Below are 21742 nucleotides of genomic sequence, written 5' to 3'. Positions count from 1 at the left end.
GCTGTTCAGTGGGAGCTAGACGCGCTTTGCTTCCCTCTGGTGTGCATTGAGGTGCATTACAATCATTGCAATCAATATTGCGAGCGTAAAGTGTGCGCTGTAGAATAAAACGCTGCGTTTTTTAAAATGAGGACATATAGGACTATTACTGGATATTTTGTTGATATCAAAATCAAATCTGAGTGAGGATGTCTGCTCATATAACTACATAAAACCTCCGAACCATGTGTTCCTTATGTCTAGACCTGTATAAAGTGTTCCGGCAGGAAGCACTTCGAAGCCTCGTTGGCGCAGTAGGCAGCGCGTCAGTCTCATAATCTGAAGGTCGTGAGTTCGAGCCTCACACGGGGCATGTGTTTTGCCCATGGAAGGGGTAGACGACAAGCAACTTTTTCTACGAACTAATATGTGTACGCAGAACATTTCTTTTCAAATGGAACTAGTAAAAAAAACAAACAAACAAACAAATAAAAAAACACATGTTAAATACACTCCTTCATATTACAGGCGTTTGGCAACATCCTCCCACTAATAATACTGTTGTCATCACGTCAGAGCAGGTTCAAAACATGTTTTTTTCCAACAACCTGTTCCTTCATTGTGTAGCAGATACTCATAGAAAGAAATTTTTAAATACCACTTTTTAGTGTGTGCATGTAGCCCGGCTAGCTCAGTCGGTAGAGCATGAGACTCTTAATCTCAGGGTCGTGGGTTCGAGCCCCACGTTGGGCGTATAACATTTTTCCTGCTGTACACAGATTTTTTTTCTCAGTACAGTTATTCTTTGCGCAGGCATACACAGCAACAGTTGAATTATGAATGGATTAATAAATGGATAATGCTTCATTAGGTGTTTCAGCACTTGACTGTTGTGACTTTAATATGCAATATGTAGCTCTCAGGTGATTTTGTGTGTAAAGTTCACATCTACCTGTGTTTGAGAATGAAAACACTAAATGTTTTGACAGATTTAACACATAGGCCCCTGCCCTTGAATCTGCTGTTACAACCTTCTTATTCCGCCACGCCCCTTTTCAAGTCGTGTGAGCATTGGTGGTTCAGTGGTAGAATTCTCGCCTGCCACGCGGGAGGCCCGGGTTCGATTCCCGGCCAATGCAATACACTTTTTTAGACTGTTACGTATTATTTCCACTTAGCGTCACATATTCTGATATTTTGGAACACACAGATTGGATGTGTGTGAGCTTTTTTTTTTTCAATAGAGTTAACTCAAAATAAAGGTAGTTTAAAGAATAAAGGATTGTGGTTACAGTTAGAATGACATAGTTGAGAAAAGAGTGATTTTTAAATGGAAGCTCTGTATTCTCTGAGGATGGCTGACAGTTCATGAACATGCAGTAGAGGATGAGAGTGGGAAAAAAGTTGTTTTCTCCCCGTCGGGGAATCGAACCCCGGTCTCCCGCGTGACAGGCGGGGATACTTACCACTATACTAACGAGGAGATGTTTGTCAAGAAAATATGCTGAAATTTTTCAATGTTCTCTTCTTGCACTTTTGTAAAAGTAGTAGACTCATATTACACAGATACTCAGAGATATCGTCACAACGAAAGCTCACCTTGAAGCTGATCCTGACTTTCACAAAGAGGTCGTCACTTTGCGGCTTTGTTACTACCTCTGCTGGCAGATCAGAGGCAGGACAAAACTGTCTTTCCATTCTGCCTCCATTGACTTTCACATGAATATCAGCATAATAGAATAGGTAGTGTGACTGGGGCTACAGTTTGGATCATCTCTTGTGAGGCTTGGTGCTAGGATTGCCATTTTAAGCCCCAGGGTTGAGTTAGCATTGAAGGCATTTTCCAATACATTGTCCCGGTGTAGGTTGTCTGCATGAAGGGTGCTGCCTTGGAGGCCTCGTTGGCGCAGTAGGCAGCGCGTCAGTCTCATAATCTGAAGGTCGTGAGTTCGAGCCTCACACGGGGCATGTATTTTGTAAATATATTCATGGAATAATCTGTTAATTATATATTAGCAGGGTATCTTGCTGTGCGGGGTCGAGAGTCGTTTGCGGAAGATATGGAGTGATTCTGCAGTTGTGACATTGGTCAGGACTTCGTTCCACCACTGAGGTGCAAAAATAGAGAAGAGTCACTTTGTTGAGTGGGCTTTGAAGCGTTCGTGCTGGGGCATGTGGTCCGACCAGCATTTGGATTTAGTCGGGTGCAGCGCCGTTGACGGCCTTGAAGGCTAGAGACCTGGGTCAAGTGTGTTCTCTCATGTTAACTGGATATAAAAAAAAAATGCAGACACACACCCACTGAGAGCCATGTTTAATAATTTAATTTCACCATGCATAAACCATATAGAAAATACTTTACAGCAATGACAATAATAAAAAAATTACATTTTCTTGATGCAAAAAAAAAAAAAAAAAAAAAAAAAAAAAGCAAGAGTCACAGATCACTGAAGGCTCACATATTGTCATTAGGTTAGTCAGATGGGAGTTAGTAAACGGTTAGATCAACAGGAAGAGGGATTAAAGTCAACAAAAGTAAAGTAAAGAACACATGAAAAAACAAACGTTAGAAAAATGCTGATGTTACTTTAATGATACATCCATTTGGACTTACACCCAACCTAAGCATGGGTGCGCTTTAATTTTTACAGCCCTAACTCTGTCTTTGCTCAGTCCAACAGTCGGGGTCGTCACTTCTTTGCAAAATGAAGCGCAGTAAAGATAATTAGTGACCCCCGACAGAAATGGGGGTAGAAATGAAAAGAAGAAGGGGGTTTTTAGTGTGTTAGTTGAAGTGCATGCAGATGGCATCCACCCTTTTCAAATGGCACTATGTTAAAAAAAAAAAAGAAAAAGATCATGTTAAATACACTCCTTCATATTACAGATGTTTGGCCACATCCTCCCACAATTAATACTGCTGCCATCACATCAGAGCATGATCAAAACATCTTCTTCTATGCAATGTTTGTCCATCACCTGATCCTTACGTAACCGAAAGAAACATCTAATTTCTTCAGGGTTTCACTGGCAGAGTCAACAAGTGTAAAATGAAAAATCAACAAAAATGGTCTTGATTAGTTCTCACAGTGTCACAATTAAATGACGAAGCGGTGGCTGGATTTGTTTAAGCTAACAGAACTGACACGACAGACGTATCATCATCAGCGTTGTCTCAAGATGGCCTCACAGGCCGTGTTCATCAGGGCGGCCATTGTCTTCTGACATCACGCTCAAGGTGGGAAGTCGGACGTTGTATTGCTGTGTACCAGGGTGCATGGTCTATGATCATAGGCAGTCTGAAGTGCTTTCATTTCAGTGTTTTCAGATTGATTCGGAACTACAAATCCATATTTCAAGGTAAAACAACACCGTTTAGCTTCTATTAGACAACAGCTAATGTTAGCATTCAACTGCTTCCGAGCTAAAGTTGCTGTTTGATACATCTTACATGGTATGATAGGAAATACGCCAAAATATCATCATGCATCTTGCCCATTTATGTAAACATGGGATATGATGAAACTGTAATGTTAGCTTGGAGGTGGTTGACTGCTAACGTTATCAAATATGTTGTTTTACCCTGAAATGTGGCACAATTTTCTTCCTGATCAATAAGGAAAAGTGTTGGAAAGATAAACAAACCTACATTTCTATGACTCGCAACCTGCAGCATAACATTATCCCACCCTGAGCGTGACATCATAGAAAAATGTCCGCCGTCCAGAGAGGGAAGCACCAATACCACCTTTTATTGCAAAGACTAATACAGAGTAATTAACAATATGAGTTTTAGTTTAATCGAACTTCTTTGCCTTCATTATCGAGAAGGGACAGGATGATATTAAAATTTCTAATAATCAGTGTCTGAATTATCCCTCCAGGCTAATAAATTTGACAGGCCTTGAAATTATTAGTGCTGCAAAGCATTCGAGTGCGCCATTAGGAATTTCAATTAGTATTTTGATCACAAAAAACTGCTTGTTTACACTGCTTAATTACAATACTGCTCTATACAAACGGCAAACCAAAGCAAAACAAAGCAAAAAAGAAAACGGTTTCACATATGTAAGTTTCAAGTCACTTAAGATGCATTCATCTTTTCCGCGTCTGCCCCTTGGGGTCAAATACTTTTATATATTCTGCAAAAATGTTCCCTTTAAATGGAATACAGACTCTGAAATGTCTCTACTCTTAAGAGGCAAAACAGACAGGTGGAGAAGTGAGAGAAAAAATGTTAAACTATTTAATTTACAGCTCCGCCAGTTCTGTTATTTGATGTAATCATACAGGAACGAACCTAGAAAAAAATTTCTTCAACAAAAGCTCATGATATGACATGAAAAATGCTTTTTTTCTCTGTTAGCAATTAAAAAAACTACTTGGTTGTTAGTGTAAAGGTAATGTCTGATCGCAGAGGGAGCTGTAAAGTAATGAGGTTTAACAGAGGAATGAAAACACAATAGGTCCAAGTCACTTAAGTTTCCTTCAGAGGAATGAGTGTGTGTTACGGGTGAGGAAGTCACTTTCATTCATTCATTCATTCATCCAGCTGTCTACTGTTGTGAAGTCAGTGCTGCTGCTTCTTCTCTCCAGGAGGGATTAAAGGAATACCTTGACGCATCTTAACAGGAAGAACTGAAAGGAAAACACTGATTAGAAAGCAGCATTATTGTATTTTTTTCCCACTGAAACCTAGGTGACCACTTGCTCATTAGCGCGTGGCTAGCAGTCTCATTTAGTTTCTGTGGTAAATGCTAACGACGCTAACTCAAGCCGTTATTTCTTTCTCCCAACGGTATGACCCTAAAATAAGTCCAATCAAGAACGATAAAAGCTGTCAAGGCATCCATTTAAGAAAGAGAAGACATACAGATGGATCACACAGTGTTTCCCCTACACAGACAAAGCAGTGTTGTTGTTTTTGCTCTTGTAGAATTTTATCTTTTGTATCTTCTGTGGAAAGTTCGTTTCGCTAATCTCTCTTACACTTAAAATGTCGGGAAACACTGCATCCTTCCATCTAGTTATGTGTGTGTTTTGTTTTTTTTTTTTATTAGTTCCTTCTTTGCAATTTCCTTCATTATTCCTTCCACTCCTCACATGAACAGGTAGTTTACTTCTCGGCTGCGTTCTTCTTCATCTTCTTGTCCTTTTCACGTGAGGACAAAGCGTATAAGCACCTTTCCAACCTCTCTGTCCTTCCTCGACTTGGTGGAAGAATCATTCCTCCTCCTCCTCCTCCTCCTCTCAGAACAACACGTCTTCATGTGTAATGAGCGTTTCCACCACGAGTCTCTGGTATCGGATGTCGTTGAGCGCCGTCATGGCATCCAGCTCGGGGGCCCTCATCAGTGTTGGGCCGAAGACGATGCCCAGGTTCTCGCTGGACATGAGGTTCTCCTTCTCGTACTGGGTCACTCTGGATGGAGACAGGACGGAAACTAAACATGAGCGCCTCTTAGCACAAAAATAGGGATAAATCTTAATCAGTGGACCTTTATAATGTTAGTAGTGCATAGAAATGCTGTCCTAAGATAGAAATTTCATTCAAACTGCTCTATGCTTGAACTTAGGAATAGCTGGTGCGACCTAGTACAGGTGTCAGAATGCCTGTCAACAAGCTAAATATCTAAATCTTAAACTAATTAAAGGACCAGTTCCATGCTGATGGAAAGTCAGGCTTCAATACAAGTCCCCATCTATTTTCCTCTTTGAGTGTGAGCTGTTCCTTTAATGTACGTGATTAAGTGTGACCACGACTCGTGCGTTCAGACCTCTTGAGGTGAGCCATGAGGTATCGCAGCGTCTCGCAGTGAGCTGGCGGCAGCAGCTTCAAGGCCTCGTGGAGAGACTCCAGACGTTTTTCTGCGTCTGTGATCTCTGCAACACACATCAGTGAACACAGCTTAAATGAGAAGCAAACACGGATCGAAACACAGTCTAGGGTATTCGATCAATTATCATACAATAGGATTCAAAGTAAAGACATGATAAAACACTTTTCACCCACAGCTTTTCATCATTTGTAGCATATGCAGGACACATTGCCAAGTCTCTTCAAAACTCCTCTTGGCTTCTGAACTCTTCTTCCATTCATTCTTGCATCTTACATAACAAGGTACAGAAAGCGTGGAGACCTACTTGCAGCTTCTATGAAGCGTGGGTGGGCGTCATATGTGATGAGAGGAATAGGCAGCTCTCTGAAGTAGAGTTTGAGGGCTCCGCTGATGATGTTGATGTCCTCGTAAGCGTTTGAAGAGATGTCGGCTTTCTCTCCGTCTGTGGAGCAGATTGAGGAGGAACAGAACAATCAAACAATGAGTGACAGGAAGATGCAGTTATTGATTTATTGTAACTTTACTGATATTTCACTGATCAGAAAAGGGAAAGCCTCACTCACCTCTGTCAAAAGCCAGCTTAACATCTTCAATCAGCTCACTGAAGCCTGATATTCTGTACAAACCCTCTGACTGAAGACCTGAAACAATTAAATGAGAATTTCAGTTGAAAACAATTAAAAATGTACAAATTATCAACAGAATGTGATGTCATGGCGTCTATGAATTGCATTCCAAAGATGTATACTGAATTTAGCATGCTAACCAGCTAGCCCTGAGCTAATTTTTGAACATTCTCAACTAAAACTCTTACATATCAAAAGACAAGATAGAAACAAAGAGAGGTGGAGGCAGTGAGTGAGAGATGTAGGATGAATTGCCCTCCTGATCCCGTCAAGTTCAATCGCTTCAGGTCAGGCGTCTTTATTGATTAAATGTATTATTTTCACTCGGCTCTTGAATCATAGTCAATGAAATCCTGTCAATGGCAGCCCTCCTGAGACAACTCACATCCCATGGGGAAAAAAAACTGAAGCACACCCACATGCAAGATTTATTCCACCGGTGCTATATTAAGAGGACGGACTGACACACACACATCTTGCATACAAATGCCTGCCTGGTGGGCGTTCTCAGCAAAGAACGGCTTTTTATTATTAAAATGCTTTTTTTGTCAACATTATGCAATCACTGACTCACACACACACTGAAATATACAGAACAGACTCTCGCTGTTTCTTGCTTACCTCTCGCCTCGAGTTCCTGTATGCACATGTCGACCACCATGGGTCTCTTGGTGTTGTGGGCTTTGACCAGCGTGGTGAGGTCGCAGCTGTACACCTTCTTGACGTGTCGCAGGTCCGGCTGGCAGTCGTTAGGGACGACTTTGGAGCACTGCTTGTGGACGTTCAAGCCACAGTCTGACACAGAAAGACAGATTATACAGTTAGTTTGATCAGGCTTTATTTAAGACTCACAAAAGCATCCATAACAGAGAAAAAATTTATTAATTTAAAGGTACCCGGTGAAGCTCTTCTGCAGGCTGGTTAAAACCTGTATGATCCTATTTTTTGACTCATCTAAGCACGGTTTCCTTTTCATTAATTAGACTGCAGCAGCCTGTTTCTAGATCTCATTTGTCCTGCCGCTGTTTTTTCACTTGGTGTTAATAGCATTTAAGATTTTCATTTCGCGTCATTTTGCGCTGTTGCTTCAGCAAAGCATCTTTCACCGGCTCTTCCATCTTCTGTTGTTGTACTTACATAATAGCTCTTTACACTGTGTTAAACATCCAGCATCAGTGTTATGTAATTTTGTCTAAAAAGAGCTGAATCATAATGACAAGACAAGATGTTGAAAGTTGCACTCGAACGTAGGCGGAGGCAGAGGTACACGGTTCGTCACCCACACACAGTAATTATCACACCGACTGTGTGTTCTCTGGCACCAAATTGAATCTTTTAACATTTCAAATCCGTGATACACCGCAAGATGAGTCAACAGCCGAAGTGACTAACTTTAAGCCTGCTGTCCCAGATTCGAGTCACGGTTTGAAAGGGAGGAGGCGCAACATGTCGAACACAGCGGAGGAGGTAAAAAAGAGCAGGAATTTAATCCTTTTTGGGGGATGTTTGCATCCAATGAACTAAAGATGACTGAAAACGTTGAAGGTGTGTGTCTTACCTGCACACTTGACTCCCTGAGCGATGAGACCCCACATGAAGTTGGCACAGTACTCGCACCAGTGGGGGCCTCTGAATGTGTGAACCTGGTTAAAAAGAGGCAGAAGCAGAGGAAAGATGAGACTTGACGTTAAACAGACCTTTATTTAAATGTACCGGTAGGTTTCTCACAGAACTCTCAGACAAATAATGATTAAAAAAAAAAACAAAAACATAAATTAAGTGAAGCAAAAATAGTATACATCGAAAACGAGGTGGGAAATATTCATGTAGTCCAGACTGGGCCAAGTCAAATCTGAACAGCAGCAATAATCTTTATTATAGACGAACAGGCGCTGACAAAAGAATGATGGACACACAATAGAGGAGCTGAAAGGACATTTATAGAAAAATTATAGTTTTAATCTGCTCATTTATTGCATAAATTGGCTCGATATAATGAAATGCTAATAACCTCCCATCACATCTCGCTGCTCTTTGTGTGTGCGAGTGTGTGTTAGTCCACGTTTCCCTTGAGCTCCGCACACTGTGGCTCTGACCTTTGTGCTCCTCACTAATGGCTTCTTGTAAAATGGAAATCTGTGGCTCTAAAGCGCTAAACAGAAGCTTAAAGCCTGAAATGTAAATGCAGAGATGTGTGTTTCTGTGTGTGTGTTTGTGTGTGTAGAGCTCTGTGCTCTCTCAGGTGAATTTGAATAAGACCCCATGAGCTGAATCAGCGATTCTGGCATCATTTGCACACATATAAACAGGAGGGGCTCACCTTGAAGTTGTGGACCTTCTCGTACTTGGGCGCCAAGTCGCTCTCCCTCAGGGTGGCCCGCCGCACCAGCGATGTGAGCTGTGAAAGGGCAAAAGACCTGATTGGTTGCCAGAAGGTGGAAGCAGGGGAGGTGGGTTTGGAGGGGTTGAGGCGGCTTCCTGAGCCCGTGCTGGGGTCCGAGGCGGGCAGGGAGGGAATTGAACCAGCGCTGACATTTAAACCGAGAGCGGCGGTAAACAAAGAGCCCTTCTGACCCGTTTCCTTCTGAGCTCGCCTGCGTTGCTTTTTACCTCTCTTAACGACGTAAGACTCTCGGCTCGGCATTGTGGGACGTGTAGTAAATTAACTCCCAACTGGAGGTTTAAATCGAGCGACAAAACAAGTAAATAAAGGAAGTCAAAATGTGATGGAAACCCTAAAAAAAAAAAATTAAAAAAAAAAGCGCAAAATAATTAAGGTAAACAACAACTACACTGTGATAATTTCAAAGCCTCATCTGACAACAACATCCCAAACCGTGGAGCCAACGCAGGACCAATCGTGCCATCTTAGCACCACAAAGATCAGCCAATCACATTCCCTCTGCATCCTGATGCTGGCTGCATGCTGCAAATCCACTTCATAACAAAAAAATCCCAAAGCCAGCCAGCCAATAAAAAAAAATGCCTTTGGTTAAAGAAACTTAAAATTAAGGGGGGAAAAGTTCACTGAATACGCTTCGATAAATCTCCTCCAAAACGGACTGATGCGGCAGAATGAGCATTCCCTTCTCCCGGTTGCGTGTAGGTGAGCGCTCCAGCCCACATGGCTCAGCGTGTGTGTCTGTGTGTGTGTTAATCCGCTTTCCCTCCACACACACACACACACACACACACACACACACACACACACATTCACCAGTGGAGGAGGGAGGTGATGGAGGCAGAGAGAGAAAGAGAGAGAGGGAGAAAGGAGGAGGAGGAGAGGGGGAAGAGGCTGAGCTACGGTTGCAGTAACGGATGAATTTAACAGGTCACATTGAGAGGAGAACGAGCCAATGGGAAGGCGGCGATTCTTGTTGTTCGTCACCAAATCTGCCACCTCGATTGTCCCAGGAGAGAAGGGGAAAGAGAGGGAGCGAGAGAATGAGAAACAAGCTGTTATTTCATTCAGTCGTTCACACTTTTTGTTGGTCTTTGTTCCCCTTCTTCTCTCATTTCATCTGCAATTTTAGTTTTCCATCCTTGATATTTTTAGAGAATGTACACAATCCTTTCCCTCAGATGTCTCGTAACAAAAGCCCTGCTCATCCATCTTAAATCAAAGAAGCAACCTTACATAAGAGCAGTTTAAGGCTACATTTTTACTCAAGGAGAGCACTTTCCAGAGGTCTCTGATTAAGTGCCGCCTCTGGTTCGAGGATCTTTGGACTTCTTTGACATTTTTTGGCTCATCAAACAAACAAGCAGCCGGACTGCATTTAATCCTGTTACACCCTTAGATATTATGTGTTTTGATCTTTCGTTAGATATTCAACATTATAATACCACAAATCTCATCTTGAGGCAAAGAAATTAATAACATGTTACAATAAAACAAATCAGAATTCAGCCGTATTTTAACACATCGTGCATATTCAAATCCACTAATCCTCAGATAATATATACAACAGAGGGAATATGTATGACTTTCCATGGATATTTAATGACTGTTCTCGTTGCATGGAGATGGCGGAGTGGAGGGTGTTGAACAAAAGAGAGCCTAGATTGTAGACAGAGATAAAGAAAGAGGAGGAAAAGCTGATTATACCCAGCAAGCTCATACACTGATGGCGCCGTCATCGTCTGTACACTTTAAAACATTTATGGAGTACTTTTGTGTATATTTTTGTCAGATTGAAGAAGAACTGCAACTATTTAATTAATCACCAACTACTCTGATAATATTTGAATCGATTTGAGCTTCTTAAATGTGAACATTTTCTGGTTTCTTTTCTCCTTTATGACAGTAAACTTAATTGGGTTGTCAACAGAAATAATAATTCAGATCAAAGCCTGCCTTCCCCTTTCACTGCGACACTTCCCGTCACCGTCTAGTGAACTCGCACTCAAAACAAGGCCTTAAAAATTAAAATTTAAAAACTCATCACCAGAACCATGTCTTTATTGCCCCCACGGGGACCGTAAAACTGTATTTAACCTGCTAATAAAAGGCGATGAACGTATAAAATATGCATTTTTCTGGTGCGTTTGTCTTCCCTGCAGAGAGCCACCTCTGGTCTCAATGTCACAGCTGTACTGCTTTGTCTGCAAATCCAGCCAATTATGAAAAGCACACACGTACACGGGACCACCCCCATTACACACACAAGCACACACATGCACATACGTGGACAGTGATGTATGAGGTGCAGTGGTGGTCATGCACTGCAGGTCATACAAGGCCTCAGGAGGCTCGGTCCTGGTGTAGCAGATAAACGCATTGCACACATTGTTATGAGCCTGTTGGTGTGTGTTGTAACGGCATCCAGTGCATTGGATTACACTCAATGTGTGTGTGTTTGTGTACACAAGTGTTTTACAGCAGCTGCATGACTGAATCTGCACCCCCAGCCTCATTCTGGTGCATCCACCTGCCCATAAAACTGGCCGCAGGACTGAGATCTTGTTGCCCAGTGATTAGCATCTGCGTTAGCGCCTGCGTCATACAGACACCTCGCGTCTCCACATTGATTTTCACACTCTGAGAATAAGTTTCTAAAACAGGCTAAACACCAAACAAACCAATCATCTCACAGCTAAACGAAAACTAATGAGCCAACAACAAAGTCAGTTCCTGAATATTAAGTAGTCAGCTTCTGGGAGATAGCAGGTTTCTGCAGGCAAAGCTGCTGTTATGTAATTTTACTGCAGAGCCCTTGGCTGGAGGCCATCTCTCCTCTGCATCCATCCTCCTCCTCCTCCTTCTCCTTCTTTCACTGTGTTCCTCAACTCTCATCCTTCCATCCTAGTGCTGTACATACAGCAACTTCCCTCACCTTTACCCTGGTTTCAACTCTCTGCAGCATTTCTTTTCATTTTTGTTGCATAATCCACGCTTAGCAAGCCAGAATTTATAGAAAGTAGAGCTGGGTATCGTCACTGATTTTCTAAATCAATTCGACTGTGACTCATGAGGTCCTGATTACATGCGATTCAAAACTTGCCTGCTTGCCAGTTTTTTAAATAAGTTATAGACATTTGAATACAGATTTCTGAGTTTGCGAGGAGAGGTTGAATGTACCATGAAGTCTGTGTCTCTGTGCTGTGTGAAACTCCCACACAGACAGACAGCCGAGGACAGAAGCAGTGTGTCCTTAAATGACACCAAAATACGCTGGAGAATAGCTCTGACGGCTGACAGTCATCGACAACTGATCCCTGACCATCATAACATCGTGATTAAAAAGACAGCCGACCAGAGAGAGCAGTGACGTAGTGTATCTCCTCAGAGCAGTGTTGCACCAAGACAGAGTCAAGACCGAGACCAGAACCAGTGCGAGTCCCATGCTGCATGACACAATAAAATGTAAAAACTGCAAACATTAGGCACTCCTAAAGTTGAACCGAAAGATTCACATTTGCATGAAAACACCAACAGAAGACAAATGACCTGCTTTTGACAGTGATTAAAACAGAAACCGTCATAGATCTAAAAATTTTTTATACCACATTCTGTAAATATTTTGAAGAGATTTGTTGTTCCAAGTGATTTTTGCACACTGCCCACCTCACAAATCCACTCATCCTTCAAAGTGCAGATGACTGATTCCTTCCTCTGCAGGACTGAAACACTAATTTATAACACTTCCCACTTGCGTCTTTTAACTTTCTTCATCTCTTGTTCCTTGTGTGGAGCAATCCATCCTGAAAACCAGACCTCATCTCGGTCTTCATACACATTTGCACTTATTCCTGATCTTACTTTTGAGTTACGACTGACTATTTTCTAGTCTTATACAACATGCAAAGGAAATTAGCAAAAACAACCAGACAGAGAGACTTGATAAATGATTAAATTTGTCTCATAATGGCTAGCTTTAAGAGCTGAGGGGAATATTACTTGGTGTGTAGCCAACAGTCTGTGCCAACACTGCTCCATTTCTTATTCAAACCAACCCCCCAAAAACCCCCTCAGCCTCCAGGTCGGTTTGCCAAAAACATATGCTAATTGGAGGGAAGCTTCTGGCCTGAGTTCCTACACAGATTCAATTTCAAGGATTTCAGATTTCTCGCATAGAGTGATGAGTTTCGACGATATTGATTAGCAACTCGCTTGTGTGTTTGTCCTCACCCTTTCCTCAGCGTTGTTGTCGTCTTTGGCTGGAGCGGGTCCGTCTGGAGCCTCTGGGCTGAGCGGTAGGAGCTTTTTAAGGGTGGGCTCCTGGTTGAGGGTGGTGTAGCCCACGTGTTCATAGATGGGGTTTATTGTCATCTTAGCGATGTACTCCGCTGCCTGAGAGAGAAGAAGATTACTGTTAATGTGATATTCTTCTTAACATTTCTTTTGTCTGAATAAACTAATAAACACTTGATCAGGACTGTTAAGTGAATTTTTTAAGGAATTCAAATGTAGAGTACAGTTAAGAAGGACAACTGAAGGACGGATGGACACACACACACCTTTGTCTCGATGTAGAGTGTGATGAGGCCGTCTGTGACCAGATCGTGGATGGACTCGAACCTCTTCTCTCCGACAAAATGCTTCCCGTCATGGTAGAGGCGGAAGTTTCTCGTCTGGTTCCCAAACCTAGAGGGAACAGCGGACAACACTTTATCTTTAGGATTGATTTGCCAGTCAAAACTTTGGGATTCTGTCGATCTAGCAACTGTAACAGCTGCAGCAGGTGGCAGGTTTCCTACCACAGACAGAGGAGACAGACAACATTCAGCAGCATCTGGGTTGGACTGTGTTTAAAATGGTCAAGCATCATATTTGAATTCAAGCTAATTTTAAACATAGCAGTTAAAGTTAAACGTTTTTCAAACTTTCAAGACTTTGTATGAGCACTGGTTAAAAAGAATATAGAAAACTTGTCACTAAGATAACACAGAGTCAAAAAAATGTTACAAACTCTGAGTGATAGAGCTGTGATAGACAGACAGACCCTGAACTGGGCCAACACATTATCTTCTCCTCAGTAGATCGCACTGAAACCACCGCGAGATAAAGCAGCACCGCTACATCATTAACCCAAAATCCAACCTTTCTTTTTCTGCAAACCCAGAGCAGGACTCTAGTTTATGAAGGGGGTATTTATGGAAGGTAATTATAACCATGGGGACGGAAACTTGGGCAGGTGGAAGAGTGACACGACTATGAATAGAGGCAACTGACCCAAAACCTAATTTGAATGACGCCGAGCACCCATTTAGAAGTGTGGCACCTACTCTGAGAAAATGATAGGTCATACTCAACTAAAACTGACTGAAAAGCTAACCAGGCTAAGGCAAAGTGGGCAGCTGGGTGGAACCGAGGATACACAAGACGCCTCATTCAGCTTCAACAAACTATCACCCCTCCTAGTGAGAGAAAAGCTCAGTAGGAGACGACGTGTGGAGCCATGTGAGTTTGGAGATGAGCCCCGCCAAGCAGCTTACAGCTCAACTGCTGCCTCTAAACCCTCACACCTCTCAGCACCTGAGGCATGAACACACGACCAGACAGGCTAAGCATTCACACGGCTTCTCTTTTTCTTGCCTTGTCACACAGGTCCATGCAGATACAGATGAAGGTGCTGCTGGAGGTCAAACAGCTACAAGGTGTCAGTGGATTAACAAGGAGTGAAGAAGCAGAACAAGTGAGGGAAAGGATAAATATCATTTGTTATCATCTTTGGCCTTATTTTCAAGGACTTAATTTCTTTGGTGGATCCAGTGTTTTTTTAAAATACAAAAAAGAACAGAAAGACATCAACAAATTAAATAATTTTCCAGGCCCAAATCCAGCAGATTTGAGGACCCAAAATGGCAAAGTCTGAGACACAGATCAGGATTAATAACTGTTTAAGCACCGAGAATTTATATTTTTATGATTTATTTGATCATCCTACACAGGTTTTATACATGAAAGTGGTTATCAGAGTGAGTTAGGTTGAAGATAGGAGAGAAACAGTACTAGTTTCAGACGTTTTTGTGAGCAGTTTTACATTAGAACTATTTTCCTTATGTGTCACAGCACTGAAGGAAGCGAATGAGAGGCTAGCTAGCTAAGCTTTTTGTTCTTGCATGGCCCCTAAATAATGTGAATACAGACAGAAACGTACCTTAGAGCCAGTGTGTATGTGCCCGGCTGCCTCTGACTCTCTCTGATGAGGTAGCTGCCTTCGGCCTGACTAAGTAACTGGTCGGCCTCTTCTCTTGAGATCATCCCGTGGTACCTGGACGTAAGAAGCAGAAACAGGTCACACAAGTAAAATAAGAAACCAGCTTCTCCAACTCCACATCGACATGAACTGAGGAAATGTGCCTCGTATAAATAATAGAGAAAGAGATGGCCGACTTACTCTCTTCCGTAGTATTTAGGTCGGTTGTCCACCTGAAGGGAAAAAGACAAATATGGAGTCTGTAAATCTCTCAAACAGTACAGAAATAAGGTAAAACTGGGATTTCCATACACTCAAAAATGTTGATGACCAACTTTTGATGCAGAGCACTAAATAAGTCCTCACAAAAACATCACCAACAACAACGCAATGTATGAAAAGCCACCTGCTCCACAACTAAACAGACGGTGTGCCCAGACTTTTACGAGTAAGCGTGCGTTCGTGACCGCGTGGGTGAAAGGAATATTGCACGAGTCAGATAAAAAAGCTCCTGTTGTTCTCAACAATACTGCTGTGAGCCAATAAATCAACAGACACCCTGCAAACAGGGCTGAATGTTAATTTACATCGCCTGTTATGTGTGTGTATGAAAGATGCTGGAAGAGAGGAAAGTGAAGGACGTGTACGCTCAACAATGGAGGTACAGGAGCAGCATATTTCAGTCTACATACAGTCTATAAATGTGGTGAACAGCAGCAGCAATAAAAAATCGAATGTGTAAAAAATAATACAACAGAGTCAAAAGTTGCCCTCCATTAGCAGCCATCCACGTGCACCCCTGGACACGGACCAAAACTGCTCTGAGGCCCGCCGGCGAGCCACGCACGGAGCGGACCCACTAATACCCCTTACTAACGCTCAGCAGACATCCTTGACTGCACATTACAGAGCGCTGCTGAGCTGCTGAGCTGCGGAGCTGCAGGCAGCGAGCTGTTCGGAAGAAAAACAAGGCTCGTTCACATAAACAGTCTATTTTGAATGAAATGATGAAATAACTTGGTACCGAGTGAAACGACTGGAACAATTATGTAAAGAGTTCAACACGCTGAACCTCCTGCGCCAGGCACCTGTGGCAGACAGCGTGTCTGTGCTGCACCTACTGCGAGCACTGTCAGCTTAGGTTTTAATAAAGCGTGAATTAAGAGCTCCATAGAGAGCTTTCCACTTATCAGCTCATCAGTGTAAATAGATTTATGATAATACTGGTAAGCAGTAGGCAAATGTCAGCCCACAACATTGAAGAGGACGCTGGTATAACTCAGGACTTTGGACTGGAAAGAACTATGATTCACAGACTTACTAAACATGCGGAACAAGAGATGTCTGGCATGAAGCTTTGCCTCAAATCTTGAACACATTTTAAATTTCAGCCAAAAAAAAAAGGAAAAAAGAAAAAGAATGAGAAAAGTCTGAACAATTTGCCAGAGCCATAGTTGACATCTCCCAATTCCTTTTTTGTTCCACCAACAGTCTCAAGCCCAAATTTATTTAATTTACAAGCAACAGAAAGAAACAAAAAAATACTATAATTGTAATAATCTGGAGGAGGTGAATGTGTATGTTTGGAAATTTTGCTTGATGGGCTACTTCACAAGTCAACAAATCGACTTATTCAAATAACACGAGTGAGAAAAAAAATCAGTCTTTTGTAGAAGCAAAACATTTTGATGTATCAAAATGCATCATTAATTGTTTTATGATCGTGTCGGAGCCTCTTCCTTCTGCTGCTGATTCTTTCCTCATGTTTGTAAACTGGTGCATTGCTTTGCTCTGACAAGATTTCACGCTTAATAATGATGCAACTCAAGGTCTCCCAGCTACCAGCTAAAGGACAGTCTCCACACGTTAAAGTCACCCTGACATGCCACAAATTATAAAAAAACAGCCGTAGATAAGTGCTTATTGGTGCATCATTAAATCACATATGGCTGAACTCCCAGCAGACAACATGGGGCTGTTGGCAGCAGGTGGGGGGGCTCCTCCAACTCCGTCTGTCTGCTGATTTTAACTGGGTCAGCACCAACTACCTGACCAGGCCAGGACATCAGCGCCAGCAGCTGTTCATTTGGAATCACCCACACATCCTCACATCCGTCCACCGGGCCCTGAGATGACTGTCTTTTACAGATTAACACCAGACGCAGCCCCCATTTTTTAATCCCACTTGGATTCCCCCAAACCTTGCCTTCCCCCCACAATCACACAAACACATCTGGTGGCTGCGTCCCCTGTGGGCTGAGGTGCTGGAGCGTGGCTTTTAGTGGACATCAGCAGGAAAATTGGCTTACCTGCATAAACTAAACTTATATAGAACATAAAGACGACTAAATACACGTTGCTTTGTTCAGAAATAAAAACTCGTCTCTCTGCTGAAACTTGCTGGAACAGGAAGGCCTTTAGAAAAAAAAAGGTACAAACACATCTTTCCTTCAGCAGTGCTAAAAAGGTACAGCGTAGTTGCTGCCATAACAGATGTGTTCCCTGAAGACAAAGCTTTGTTGAACTACCGCAAAAACAATCAGCCCAGCCACAAGCTGAGTCAGCGAATGCACACATGCACAAGAACACACACCAACAAAGACACACACTTGCTCAAGGCCCCATCTATACCATTATTGTTCCAGTAGGTTAACGCTCACATTTACCTGCTGGTAAAACCAAGAGCCGAAACTGTGTGTGATGTTGGAGAATATAGAGTGACAGAATTTAATTAAGTACATTCACTCAAGTACAATTTTGAGGTGTTTTCATTTTCTGCTACTTTACACTACATTTTTTTTACATACAAATCCTCACATTTCATAAGCAAATGTTTGACTCTGAAACAATTAACCAATTCTCAAAATATTGGCCGTTCATTTTCAACAATTAAATTAAATTAAAACAGTCTCTGCAGTGCTCAACAACACTTAAGTGAAGATACACGGTAATGAGCTCTCAAATCGATGCTGCTGACCTCCTTTGTGCTTTGGTGCTTTGGCTTCTACTCAAATGAAACATCTGTCAAAGGCTGTACCCAGATGACAGCTCCATTTTCCTGTGTTAACCCAAATACATCACGGGATTGTTGCTACTGTTTATTAACAGTGGACATTCTTAGGTTTGCTCATCTGTCGTGTAGGGTCTGGGGAATCTCCTGAAACTTTACAGAATCTTTATTCTGCAAAATTCAGAGTTTCCAGGTACAGTGCAGATAAAAGATTCATAAAGTCTGACCACTTAATAATGTGTGAAAATGGGTATCCATCTTCTATAATCAGTGTTCGCTGTTGGTTGTACTTTCACATATTTTTAGACCATTATTCTAATCATATCCGTGTACAAAAATGTGTTACAGCTACAGCAGATGATTAACAATCAACACCCAAAAAGCTTAATGATAAAACTTACTGAAGAATTCGACTGGCAGTAACTGAAACCATTAGATCTGTCGTTAAGTTGGTCTCTTGGTGAAAATGAAGCTTTTTCAAATAGAACAATGTTGATTTTTGTCTGCCTGCTCACAAGGCCTCATTTCTACACAGCCGGTTTATTTTTACTGCTTCACAGCCATATCGCATTAATCAACACTGGATTTCTCAAGATTAACGCGAGACATGACAGACTAATTAAACACGGGCTGGCTGAGAAAGTAGGAAGTGTGTTCTCACCTCGCAGGTGCAGGTGAGTCTGCGAGGGTGAGGAGCCTCCTGCTGGAGCTGGTACACTGTGGAGGAAAAGACAGAGCGAGTCAAGACAAATGAAAGATGTCTTGAAGAACGAGGACACAGGAATCTTAACTGCGTAATAATTTTAAAGATGAACATTCCAGCATTACTTACAATAAGACTTCCACACCGGTGGCCTGTATTCATCATGATCTGAGGACAAAAGAACAGCAGCAGCTGCTGAGTTACTCAAACTTAATTTGCTCTGCAACAGTGCCCCCAAGTGGACACACCTAGACATTGATCAGTGCCGATTTTATCTGCCTGTTCAGTCTAAATTTGGGTATGAGGCACAAGCAGGATGAGATCATTATTCTCTCATTTCCTGTATTCCTTATAACAAATCAATGAACACAGAGTATTTGAGAATACAGTGGGAGCAAAACAGACATTTTACAGTCAATCAAACATGAACAAATGCTGGTGCAATCACAATACTAAAGGAAATGTATGTAATTATCAATACCAATGTCTAATAATAAAGAAGCTACTTCAACTGAAAGCATGACATATAAAGTTAAGACTTTTATCTCGTCTATTTTCTTTATTTTCTGCACTAATGCCTCAGGATATCAGTCTGATAGATAATGTGTTTTTCCACAGAAGAAGCCTCACATAATCTAAATGGTGACTTAATAACTAGATCAACTCTGTGAAGTGTAAAAATCTGTGAAAGAGTCATTAATATCCCTTTGCAGAAATGTAATGTAATGTAAATTAGCTTTCACGCCGATGTTTATCATTCTTATACTCCGTTACCCCCCAAGGCTGACCCGTTTAAAATTAATCAAAGGCGATAACAGCGTTTCCTCTCTGCTTGTTCAGCTGTTGTGGACCATAGACAACACTGACATTAACATTAGAGTACGCATCATGAGTCTGTGCAACACTGAGAACAACAGAATAATCTTTAGCCTCGAGCGCTCAGTTGGAGTTTGGCTGAACTCTGCAGGAGCTGCTGAGCGTTTTCACTGCATGTCCCTCACTGTGAAATCCTTTCCAAATTCTGTACTCTGTAAATGTATTCAGTGACTCGCAGTGACTCAATTTCCCACTATCAGGAAAAAGACCACTTCAAAGATTGAAATAAAATGCATCTGAATACTCTGCTGTCCTTTGGCCAGCATCTTGCAAATTCAGGCACAAGCGTCCTTCCATCTTCTCCTCATGGCTAAAACTAACAGCCTGTTTCCTGCCTCTGTGTACTCTGAGTCCACTACACAAGCCTTATCTATTCAACACTTGTCGTCCCGGTATCCTGTCTTCAAAACAACTCCAAATCCTCCCCTGGGCAAGAAGTGTCTCACCCTCTTTCTCAAGGCAACATGCTCACAAGAAACCAGACATAACATACAGACCACTGACAGCTCAAACTGTCTGCAGCAGGAGGTGGAAAGAAATAAAACCAAGCGCTTTCTAAATGATGGACAGCAAGGACAATTGTGATGCTTTGGCACTTTAGTTGAGTGTTTCTATTTTTTGTTAGGGTTTATACCTCTGCCCTGCTCTGTTTCGATGAGAAATATTGTTCTGTTTTTCCTCCACCACATCTTTTTTGGCAGCCTACCAAAATAAGATGCAATAATTCAGTCCCATTAAACGGGGGGGTGGGGGTGCTAGTGGTCCGAAAATACAACAATATAAAAATACCTTTACTTACTTTAAAGTAAGTGCTGCATTCAAAATGTTGCCCAAATAAAAGCAGTAGTATGTATCATGTTGCAGAAAGGGCCTTGTCAATATTTGTATGGTTTCATATGATGTAATTAGTTATTATTGCTGAGGCATTACATAATTGGCACTTTACAGGTAAACTATGTAGTTTGGAGAAGAAATTAAAACTTATAAATTTTAACTTTTGTCCATGACTGAATAAACAGGCTGTTCTCAGAGGAAAACAAGGCCCCCAAAACACTGTTGGAAGCTAGACAGGTGGCAGGGTCCGCCACATATAATCACAGTACAACAGTATGAAATTGTGTCATCCTTTAAGATAAGTTTGTTTAAAAGGTTTATTCAAAAACCTGTGAATTTATGAATATGTCCTCACTTAAACCACAACAGGTAATGTTAATGCTGATGTACTGTTAACATCTGTTACTGTAAAGTTCAGCCTCAAACTTGTAGTGATTCTTCATAAGATTTCCAGTGGCCTCCCAATTTTAGTAAAATATGTAAAGAAACATGATTGTAGTAAATTTGTATCTGACCACATTGGTAAGTAGACTATAAACAAATAGACCAGCCACAGCTAAGCAAAATACAACAACACATAAATCCAGTCAGATGGAGGCACAAAGACCGTCATCTTAGGCGTGCTGCTTGCTTACCAAACACATTTAGGGCCATCTTGATTCTGTGATATGATGAAGATGAACAATTAATCAGCAGCCCAGCAAATCATCCAAAAATTCCCAGCTTAACGGACCCACTTAGTTCAAATCCTGAAAGAGAATCAGACAAAGCGGAGTGAGGTGACGGTGTTCAAAGCGGTGACGATGCAGGAGCTGAGGTGGCTGAAGCGAGAAGAGCTGAGTAATGATAAACAATAAAAGATGATGAAGCTCAGGTTGTAACAGAGCTAGCGTTAGCGGCTCCAGCGTTACTTTAGTTGGTGGGCTGATCCGACGATAAAAACGCCACCGGGTGATCTTTTTTTTACACCGCAACGAAGAAAAAACATTTGTTCTGTAAGACAACGAGAGCGCAAAAACGACAGCTTACACTATTGGGGAAGTAAACAGCGATTTATTAATCTCACGGTTAGCTAATAATACTCACATCCACATCCATTCTACATTGTGGTCGCCATCTTGCTGGGTCACGTGAGCAGGCTCGCCCTCTCTCCGGGGTAACTATGGCAACGGACCCTGCTGATGCTCCTCCGTGGACAGAACGCCAGCTAAAATACTGTAAGGTCTCAGTCG

At 41.9% G+C, this 21742-nt stretch overlaps 2 protein-coding genes and 5 non-coding genes across 7 annotated transcripts in view; 5 read left to right on the top strand and 2 right to left on the bottom strand.

Moving 5' to 3' along the window:
• LOC119015553 (FERM, ARHGEF and pleckstrin domain-containing protein 1-like) overlaps positions 1–21742 on the top strand; it is a 77927-nt gene that overhangs the window by 780 nt on the left and 55405 nt on the right. Inside the window, exon 2 of the mRNA XM_037091636.1 lies at positions 14496–14583. The gene's annotated coding sequence lies outside the window, so the exon portion shown is untranslated. The remainder of the gene's footprint in view (positions 1–14495; positions 14584–21742) is intronic.
• trnam-cau lies at positions 280–352 on the top strand. Its single transcript has one exon. It is a non-coding gene; the product is annotated as a tRNA-Met (tRNA).
• On the top strand, positions 660–732 carry trnak-cuu. Its single transcript has one exon. It is a non-coding gene; the product is annotated as a tRNA-Lys (tRNA).
• trnag-gcc lies at positions 1048–1118 on the top strand. Its single transcript has one exon. It is a non-coding gene; the product is annotated as a tRNA-Gly (tRNA).
• trnad-guc lies at positions 1391–1462 on the bottom strand. The gene has a single exon. It is a non-coding gene; the product is annotated as a tRNA-Asp (tRNA).
• On the top strand, positions 1875–1947 carry trnam-cau. Its single transcript has one exon. It is a non-coding gene; the product is annotated as a tRNA-Met (tRNA).
• LOC119015554 (N-chimaerin) lies at positions 2381–21733 on the bottom strand. Its single transcript, XM_037091637.1, has 15 exons — positions 21597–21733; positions 21146–21259; positions 18930–18968; positions 18759–18814; positions 15289–15320; positions 15049–15162; positions 13406–13532; positions 13077–13238; positions 8766–8843; positions 8004–8088; positions 7067–7240; positions 6383–6460; positions 6124–6261; positions 5757–5862; positions 2381–5401 (listed from the first exon to the last, which is right to left on the bottom strand). The coding sequence occupies exons 2-15, from the start codon at positions 21162–21164 to the stop codon at positions 5230–5232; spliced, it is 1380 nt and encodes a 459-aa protein (XP_036947532.1). The 5' UTR covers positions 21165–21259; positions 21597–21733; the 3' UTR covers positions 2381–5229.

The sequence above is a fragment of the Acanthopagrus latus genome, chromosome 24 (genome assembly GCF_904848185.1).
Source record: "Acanthopagrus latus isolate v.2019 chromosome 24, fAcaLat1.1, whole genome shotgun sequence".
NCBI lineage: Eukaryota > Metazoa > Chordata > Actinopteri > Spariformes > Sparidae > Acanthopagrus > Acanthopagrus latus.
Note: the sequence above shows the minus strand (reverse complement) of the source record. Positions and strands in the feature narration are given on the sequence as shown.

Bases quoted from the DNA above. Each gene is read 5' to 3' on its own strand.
- LOC119015554 (XM_037091637.1), bottom strand. The intron at 13,533-15,048 runs GTACGTTTCTGT...TGTTCCCTCTAG, and splicing joins ACATACACACTGGCTCTAAG to GTTTGGGAACCAGACGAGAA. The intron at 6,262-6,382 runs GTGAGTGAGGCT...TCTGCTCCACAG, and splicing joins TAAGCTGGCTTTTGACAGAG to ACGGAGAGAAAGCCGACATC.